The sequence below is a fragment of the Emiliania huxleyi genome, assembly GCF_000372725.1.
Source record: "Emiliania huxleyi CCMP1516 unplaced genomic scaffold EMIHUscaffold_51, whole genome shotgun sequence".
Taxonomy (NCBI): domain Eukaryota; phylum Haptophyta; order Isochrysidales; family Noelaerhabdaceae; genus Emiliania; species Emiliania huxleyi.
Genome location: NW_005198167.1, coordinates 297,218 through 306,590, shown reverse-complemented (window position 1 = coordinate 306,590; position 9,373 = coordinate 297,218). Strand labels below are relative to the sequence as shown.

General features: G+C 65.6%; 1 protein-coding gene across 1 annotated transcript; it reads right to left on the bottom strand.

Moving 5' to 3' along the window:
- Positions 1-3,310: 3,310 nt before the first annotated feature.
- Positions 3,311-7,765, bottom strand: EMIHUDRAFT_66604 (phosphoenolpyruvate carboxylase; the record flags this gene model as incomplete). The annotated part of the gene is made up of 11 exons (XM_005766541.1): positions 3,311-4,324; positions 4,753-4,920; positions 4,997-5,234; positions 5,417-5,475; positions 5,770-5,881; positions 5,961-6,046; positions 6,157-6,324; positions 6,663-6,827; positions 7,122-7,280; positions 7,426-7,608; positions 7,664-7,765. 11 exons carry the CDS (start codon positions 7,763-7,765, stop codon positions 3,311-3,313), a joined length of 2,454 nt encoding a protein of 817 aa, XP_005766598.1.
- Positions 7,766-9,373: the final 1,608 nt, after the last annotated feature.

Sequence of the window (9,373 nt, the reverse complement as noted above, 5' to 3'; positions counted from 1 at the left end):
GTTGGTGGCGATCGCTGTGAGGAGTCTTTGTTTGTAGCTTGACGATGCGCGTGAGCCGCTTGACGTTGCGCGATCGCTGTGAGGAGTCTTGTTGTATCCTGTGTCACTGACGTACTGTTGTGAGATAGAGTAGTAGGGCAGTTTGGTTGGGCGCACTTGTTGCACCCGCACCTGCACCTGGGTGCAGCGAGTTTTGGTGGTCCGAAATGCGGTCCCGGAGCGCGGCAGTCCGTCATGGGTTTTCGACGAAACCGCGCCCGGCGACCGACATGCGCTTACGTATATATATAATCTTATATGCTTTATGCATTATGCTTTTTGCCGGCGAGACGGACAGACATGGTCACGGACGGTGCAGATTCCCCCACGATCATGGATATCACTTTTAGCTGCAAAGGCTAGTGCCATTTCACTCTGACACGCTAATCTTGAAAACGTCTCCAACGGAGCTCCTCCGTGTTGCTTCCAGCGCCCTCCCCCGCGCTCCCTGCGGCCATGGCCGATGCTCCTAGGAAGAGAGGTCATCTGGCTACCGCGAGAGCGACCCAACTCGTCGACATCGTCCGATGATGGTGCCGCAAAGTCAGCCTTCGGAGGCTATCGTGGGGTCGAGCCGGCAGTAGCCGTGACATGTGGTTCCACCACCCTCGTAGGCTTTGCCTCTGACCGCCACCGTTCCCAGGCTGCCTAATGGGATGGAAAGGAAGGCTCGGCGAGCGTATAGAAGCGTGCTCGACCTCGTCGTGGCAACCTGTACGGCAGCGCTGGTAGGCGCGATGAGCGTCGTGCCACCTGACCCGAGACGGGTCGCAGGCGTCGTACCGAGCGCGTCGAGACCGTGTCCTGATGTGGTCTGCACGGGTGAGTCACGTCGGCGTCAAAGGAGCGACGTGTGACCTGTCAGAGCTTGATCTCCGATCTCAGCGGTCGAGTCGTCTCCGGCGCGCAACAAATGTACCTCTCCAGGACGCGCAGAGGCAGCTGCGACCCAGCCGATTGGACGGCGTCACACCCCGCCACCTGCTGTGTGACGCCGTCCACTCGGCGGGGTCGCAGCTGCCTCTGGAAGGCACCGAGAGGTACATTTTTCACGCAATGGTCAAAATCAAGGGTTTGTAACGGGCTGTGCCCCAGTGAAATGGCACTAGCCAAACTACATAGACTTGAGTGAGTATCGATCTGGACTGAACTGGAGCACGCCGCGCGGAGGGGGCGTAGCTGATATCTGACACGTCCCTCGCCGCGGCCCGTCTCTCCCGACAGCGACACGTTCCGACTCGCTCTCTCTCTCTCCCTCGGCAAAAGCCCCCACCCAATCTCCAATCTGAGCCACTCACGGGAGCACCTCGCTCGCCGGCGCGCACCACGTGGGCGCCGCGCCGAAGAGGTAGGGCAGCTGCTTGTCCTTGCTGACCGGACCGCACTTGACTCTTCCCACTCGACTCTTTCGTCCTCCCACATAGCATGCAAAATTACATGGACAATCCTGTGTGGTGGCGGCGTGCCGTCCTCCCAGAGAGAGAGAGAGAGAGGTTCGACACAGGCACCAAAAGAGGCGCCGTCGAAAGGAAGGAAGGAAGGAAGGAAGAAATGAAAGAGCACAAGAACTTTACAACACAAACAAAAGGGGAAATAGACGCTGAAACGAACGGACGGCATTCCTTGCTCATCGCACTTCGCACGCCGCGTGCTCACAATGGCAGCATTGCCCCGTTCTGCCGACGACGATGGTACTGGACGTTCCTGCAACTTTTTCATGCTGAACGCTGACTTCGTGCGCCAGTTCCCGGGCACGAGCCTGCCATTCTTCCAGGAGCTCCGCGACAAGTTCATCGGGTCTCTATTTACCGGTCAAATTTATAATGCGGATTGCTGTGCGGCTCCGGTCCTCTCTAGAGTGTCTAGATAGACGTACGGCTCAGAGGTCCGAGACTGGAGTCGTGAGGGTCGCGCTCCCCCGCCGTGCGCCCTTGCCCCTTACCCCACGACGCACGAGGCGCAGCACGCGTCGCCCCATCACCCACCAGCTAGCAGTAGCACCTCCTCACCTACACCTTGTCGTGTGGTCTGTACACCGTAGAGAACTCTCTTTGAATTACCTTTACAGTACCACTGCCGCACTGGTCATGTTGACACCGCCCGTATTTTAGTCGGAGGGGATCTACAGGGGATCTGCGCGCGCACGCTCCCGGGCCTCCTCACCCACACGGGTCTCCTCACCCTCACCAAAAGCGTGGCCGCTTCAGTCTCCACAGCCCCTTTTCGGGCTTCGCTTGTGTGTAGTACTCCACACACTACGCCTTCTCCAGCAGCAGGAAGAAGCGGTCCGCGTGCTGACCGTGCTCCCAGAAGCGGTCAAAGTAGGACTGCGCAAGTAAGAAGGGCAAGCTCTAGTCCCCTGTCACTCGAGAGTCACACAGCCTCGCCATCACTGCCGACGGCGCCGCCTGGAGCTGGGGCCTTGGAGGCGGGGGCGGCTTGGGACACGGCGACGAGCAGAGCCAGCTGCTGCCCAAGAAGATCGAGGCCTTTGCTGGCCAGCGCGTCGTCGCGCTGTGTCGGCTGGGGCGTGCGACGGTCTCGCCATCACTGCCAACGGAGCCGTCTTTACCTGGGGCGAGGGTGAGTGCGGCTGCCTAGGCCACGGAGAGGAGCTATCCAACCAGCTGCTGACCATAAGATGGTCGACCGGGGGAGGCGTGGGCGTTGGGTTCTTAGGCTGGGTTAGTAGGTACCGTAAACGGAGCCTCGTACCGGTCGTACGGCCACGCACGCCGCGTGAGAGGGCGGCTGGGCGATCTGGCGAGCGCGAGAGCGGACAGGCCGCTCAGACCTAGTGAGGGAGAGCGAGAGGAGTCCGGGGGATTTGGTAGCCTCAGCCATATTTTCTGTTGTGTGTTGAGATGCCGTCTGGGTTTTCTCGTCCAAACTGAAAAATTGGCCAAACACAACTCAAAAAAATAGTGTTAAATCGTTGAAAAATTAGAGACACACCCGTGTGTTTAATTTCTTTCGTACCTTGTCAACTACTCGTATAGAGAGAGGCGCATGCGCAAAAAATGTAAACACAGAGAGCGGCGCGACGTCGCCAAGTAAGACACACTAAGGACTTGGCATAGAGTACAACGGAAGAGCCGCGCTCCCCCTCATTAGGAACACGTCCGCTCCGCCTCCCCCGCCCCCCCCCCCCCCCCCAACGCCGAACGGCCTAAGGCTGCGACCCCCACGGCACTGGGAGGTGGCGGAAGAAGCAGCGCCTGCCGGGAGATAGGTCGAACCCTTCAGCCTTGGACCTCCCCAGCAGCGCAGCCTAGCCGGTGTTTTGCATGCCGGCGGCGACCCCCTGCACGGTGACGGTCATGGCGTCGTCCAGCGCGAGCCTCTCCGCGTCGCTCGGCTCCTTCTTGAGGCGCGCCATCACCTCGCCCTGGATGGCGTGCAGGGTGAGCAGGTACGGCTGCCGCAGGCCGAAGGACTGCTTGGCGAGCGGGTGGTTCTCGAGGAGGAGGGCGTGGCCCGCAACCTCCATGACGGCCGCCTTCGCCTGCGCGAGCGCCGACCGCAGCCCATCGCCGACCGCGCGGAGGTCCGGCGTGCAGAGGCGGCCGTCATAGTACTCGGAGACGGCGGGCTCCGCCTTGGAGAGCTCGAGCTCCATCAGGTCCACCAGGCCGCGGAAGAAGGGCCAGGTCGAGTACGCGTCACGCAGCTCGGCGAGCCCGCCTCCGGCGATACGCTCCGCGAGCGCCGCGCCGCACCCAAGCCACACGGGCAAGTGGAGCCGCGTCTGCGTCCAGGCAAACACCCACGGGATCGCGCGGAGCGTCTCGATACCGCCGGCAGCCTTGCGCTTCGCGGGCCGCGAGCCGAGGTTCATCGAGGCCAGCGCCGACGTCGGCGTGGCGGCGTGAAAGTAGCGCGAGAAGATGCCGTCTTCCGACTGGTAGACCTGCGCCTGAAAGGCCTTGGCAGACGCGTCGGCCAGCTGCTGCATCAGCTCGCGCTGCGCGTCGGTGGGGAGCTTTGGCGGCGAGATCGTGTGCTCGAGCACGGAGATGGCGTAGCTCTGGAAGGTGTGCACCGCGAGCTCGGTGGAGGCGAGGAAGGCCTGGATCTGCTCCCCCTGCACGGTTACGCGGTACGCGCCGGCAATCGAGCCGGCGGGTTGCGACAGCAGCGCCAAGTGGAGGGGGCCGCCTCCGCGGCCGATGGAGCCGCCGCGCCCGTGGAAAAAGTTGATGCGCACGCCGGCGGCGCGGCCCGCCTCGAGAATCTTCTCCATGGCGACGTGGAGCTCCCAGAGCGAGGCGAACTTGCCGGCGTCCTTGGACGGGCCACACAGGGTCAGGGTCAGGGTTCGGGTCAGGGTTAGGGTCAGGGTTAGGGTCAGGGTTAGGGTCAGGGTTAGGGTCAGGGTTAGGGTCAGGGTTAGGGTCAGGGTCAGGGTCAGGGTTAGGGTCAGGGTTAGGGTCAGGGTTAGGGTCAGGGTTAGGGTCAGGGTTAGGGTCAGGGTTAGGGTTAGGGTTAGGGTCAGGGTTAGGGTCAGGGTTAGGGTCAGGGTTAGGGTCAGGGTTAGGGTCAGGGTTAGGGTTAGGGTTAGGGTCAGGGTTAGGGTCAGGGTTAGGGTCAGGGTTAGGGTCAGGGTCAGGGTCAGGGTCAGGGTCAGGGTCAGGGTCAGGGTCAGGGTTAGGGTCAGGGTTGGGGTCAGGGTTAGGGTCAGGTTCAGGGCCAGGGCCAGGGTTAGGGTTCGACCTTGGACGAGTCAGAGTAGCCGAGCATCACCTCGTGGAAGCCTCCGATGGCGCCCTTGTAGGCGGCGACGGAGAAGAGGCGCGCGACGACGCGCGGCGCATTCTGCAGGTCCTCGCGCGTCTCGAAGAGCGGCGCGACGCGCATCGGCGACTTGACGCCGCTCTTGACCTATCGACAAGTCCTGGACATGTCCTGGGCGTGTCCTCGAGGTGTCCAGCAGCGGCGACCTGACGCGGCGCTCGACCTGCAGCAGCCGCACCGCGAGCACGTCGGACGCGCTGCGCGCCATCGAGATGCAGTAGGCGCCCAGGCACTCGGGCGGCAGCGTGGCGAGGAGGGCGAAGGTCGCCAACACCTCCTTCACCCGCTCGTCTGCCGCCAGCGTGCCTGCATCCGGGATGAGCGGCCGAGGCGAGACCAGCTCCGCCGAGAGCCACGCAATCCGCGCCTCTTCGTCCCACTCGAGGTACCTAATGAGGAGACTGCGGGAGATGACAGGAGATTGGGGTAGAGTACAAGAGAGGCACGCCTGGCGGCACGAATGACCGCGGGCCATCTCCGGCCACCTCGGGCCATCTCCGGTCATCACGGGTCATCTCGGGTCATCACGGGTCACGTCGGGTGATCGATGTCGGGGTCTCTTGCGATGCTGGGCGAAGCGCACCGGCCGAGCCCGAGGGCGCGCGTGATTGCGTCGATCGCCTCGGAGTGCCGGTCGCTCTCCTTTGGCGAGAGATGGGGAGAGATGGGGAGAGATGGGGAGAGATGGGGAGAGATGGGGAGAGATGGGGAGAGATGGGGAGAGATGGGGAGAGATGGGGAGAGATGGGGAGAGATGGGGAGAGATGGGGAGAGATGGGGAGAGATGGGGAGAGATGGGGAGAGATGGGGAGAGATGGGGAGAGATGGGGAGAGATGGGGAGAGATGGGGAGAGATGGGGAGAGATGGGGAGAGATGGGGAGAGATGGGGAGAGATGGCGAGGTATGGCGAGGTATGGCGAGAGTAGAGCGACGACTGCCTGGCGGATGTCCATCTTTGCAAGGCAGATGCCAAAGGTGCGCACGCGGCGGAGCAGGTCGAGGAGCGTGCCGTTGGCGAGGACGCGGTCGCCTGTGCACAACGCCCGGCTGAGTCAAGAGACGCTGCTCGCACCCGGTGGCCCGCTGGCGAGGGCGCAGTCGGCCGACGGTGACGAGGGAGCGGTACATGAGCTCAAGCGGCGCGAGGAGCTGCGCCTGGCTGGTCAGCACGTCCGCGTCCTCGTCCGCGCCGCTGTCGTGGCCGAGGTACACCTAGCCGGGGGGGGGGGGGGGAGGTGAGGAGCGGGGGGCAAGCGGGAAGGCGGAGGCGACGGCGGGGGCAAGCGGGGAGGCGGAGGCGACGCGGGGCGAGCCCAGCACACCTCCTCCATCTTGACCCGCGTCCGGTAGAGGCGGCGGCGGAGCGCCATGAGCAGGACTCGGTATGGCTCGTCCTCCTGGTGGGGTCGGGACGAGGCCGGGTCGTGCTGTGTGGAGGAGGGGCGTGGGCAGGCGGGCGCTCGGCCACGTCGATTCCTCTCCTCTGCCGCCTCTCTGCCTCTCCGCCGCCGCCTCCCCGCCGCGTCTCTCGCGCCCGGCTGTGACGAGGGTGGTCTCTGCTCGGGATTGGGGCGGGGGCTGGCGACCTGGCACCCGGTCTGGAAGGTCCACGCGAGGCCGTACCCGTCCTCGTGCGGGAAGACCTACGGCAAGGGAAGGGACGTCAGGCGGTGGGGCAAGGGCCAGGCGACCCTCACGCCCGGACAGGAGGGAGATGGCACCGGCATTCAGAGTGCAAGGTGGACGGGGGGGAGCAGACCTTGCGGTGCACGCCCGGCTGGCGCGGCCCGGTGATCTGCTCGACGGCGGCGCGCATCTCCGCAGAGACGGGGCCGGTGTGCGAGAGCTCATAGAGCAGCTTCTCCACCTCCTTGTGGTACAGCTCCGCTGCCCGCGCCCGCTGCAGGCACAGCACGTGGCCCGTCGTGACGGCCGTGACGTTTGGGTTCCCGTCGCGGTCTCCGCCCATCCATGTCGACACTTTGACGATGGCCTAGGTAAGGTAAGGTACGGTAAACCTCTCCACACACACGAGGTGGTGCGGCAAGGGCCGGGCGACCCTCGCGTCTCCGCGTCTAATGACAGGAGCCCCACGGCATTCATGGTGCAAGGCCCAGTGCGCGTGGGTGAGCGGTGGTGTGTGTGTGTGCGTGTGTGTGTGTGTGTGTGCGTGCGTGTGCGTGTGCGTGTGTGTGTGTGTGTGTGTGTGTGTGTGTGTGTGTGTGTGTGTGTGTGTGTGCGTGTGTGTGTGTGCGTGTGTGTGTCCGATGGCCTTGTCGTACGGCACCGGCGGCTGGCCGATCCGGCGGAGGGCGCGGTCAAGGCGGCGGTAGTGCTCTGGCACGGCGTCCCAGCAGGTCTCCTCAATCACCATCAGTCCGTTGCGCGCCTCGCCTTCCGCCGTCGGCTTGGAGCGACGCACATTGGAGGTGCGCCACGCCGCGAGCTGCCAGCCAGGGGCGGGGGGGAGGGAGAGCGGGTACAGACGGGGAAGACGCGGCCCGTGCTTTCTCTTCTTCCGGATCGGCCCGGCGCCGCCGTTGGTATAAGAAAGAAGCAGGGGGGCGGGGGAAGGACCACAGGTGGCACACGCAGCGACAGTCGCCGGGAGTGCTCTCGGAGTGTGTCCGCGCCTGCTCGCGCGAGATCGCCTCCTCGAGCTCGGTCACCTCGCCGGGGGTAAGGACGGTGCCCTTATCGTGCTGGCCGAGCAGCGCCACAATCTGCTGGTGCTTCTTGAGGATCGTCCGCCGCTGCGCCTCGGTCGGGTGCGCCTACTGGACGCGTCCACGACGTGTCCGGTGCGTGGCCTGCGTCCGCCGCTTGCACCCCCGAATGCGCCGTCAGCACAATCTCGATCTCCTGCTCGGAGATTGCGTCGCGGATCTCGGCGGCGGCGCGGCCACTTGCGAGGAGCGCGTCAAAGGCCATCCGAAAGGTCTGGTTCCCAACCACCGCGCCGGTGGAGGTGTCCTCCGTGCAGCCCGCGTCGGCATCGTGGGCGCGCTCAGCTCGACCTGCTCCAAGGGGGGGGGGGGGGGAGCGAAAGGTTGGGTGGTGCCAAACCGAAATCTCGGGCAATCTCGCGCCTCTGCCTCAGGGCCCGCCACCCTCCCTTGGGAGACGACACTCTCCGCACATCTCGGCACACTCTCGCGCCTCTGCGTCGCGCGAGAGCAGCAGCGCCGCGGGGTGGTGCAGCCTGGAGAGCGCCGCCCGCCGCGCCGCCTGCAACTGCGCGGGGCCGAGGGCAGGCTCGTCCAGGCCCAGAGCGCCCCAAAAGCCGGTTCGCTTCGGCGGGGGCGGCGCCTGTCCGCGGGTGCGGCAGGCGTGAGGAGGCGGCGAGCACAGCAGCCGGCGAGGGCGCGGCGGCGGGAGGGGAGGGGAGAGGAGAGAGGAGAGGAGAGGAGAGGAGAGACGAGAGAGGAGAGAGGAGAGGAGAGGAGAGGAGAGAGGAGAGAGGAGAGAGGCGAGGAGAGGAGAGGAGAGGAGAGAGGAGAGAGGAGAGAGGAGAGGAGAGGAGAGGAGAGACGAGAGAGGACGATAAGAGGGGATCGCGCGCCGCCGCCGCCCTCGTCATCCAGACGGGTGGGCGCAGCTCGATGCCGACAAGAGAGAGGAGCCAGCGCAGCAGCCTGTGCCAGCCCGGGGCAGGTGGGGAGGCAGCCGAGAGGCGGCCGAGAGGCAGCCGAGAGGCAGCCGAGAGGCAGCCGAGAGGCGGCCGAGAGGCGGCCGAGAGGCGGCCGAGGTCGCCTGTGTCGGGCGGCGGCGGCGCCGCCGCCGGCGGCGGCGGCGGCGGCGAGAGCGTGGTAGATGGCGGCGGCGCCGATGCCGAGGAGCGGCGATAGGGCGGCCGTCACCCCGTCCAGGATCGCCACCGCCGCGAGGAGAGCCCACGGCAGCCTGCGAGTCTGCAGCCGCACACTGACCAGCGTGACGGTCGACTCTGGCGACGACTGCGCCCAGAGCTGGAGCAGGGCGACGCGCGTGGCGGGCGCGAGGGAGGAGGCGTAGCGGCGCTGCACGGGCGGCACGGTCGCGGCGGCCAGCGCGGCGGCGCCGCCAGTGCACAGCAGCAAATCAAGCAGCAGCCGGCGCGAGCCGAGAGCGGGCTCGAGCCGCTCGCGGCCGGGTCGGTGGCGGCCGGGTCGGTGGCGGCCGGAGCGGCGGCGGAGAGGGTGGCGAGTTGCGTGAGCAGCTCCTGCACTGTGCGAGCGGCGGTGGCAGCGCGTCGATATTTCGCCGCGCGGAGCGTGAGGTGTTCGGGTACGGAGATAACCTAGAAACAGCGGATGCTGCTTATGTCATAGCTCGTGCGGCCGCCGCGACGAAGGCGGAGCAGAGCAGAGCGCCGCGAGGTGCGGCGGCAAGCGCGTTGCCCCGAGGAGCAATCCGGCGCCCGCGTATGCCCGAGAGGGTGCATGGAGGATACTGTGGAGCGTGGGCGTGGTCGCGGCATGATGAGAGGGGCGAGGGAGGGCCTCCAGGCGGCGCAGCATGATGGAGCCCGAGACTTTCACAACGCATTGTCGTGAACAC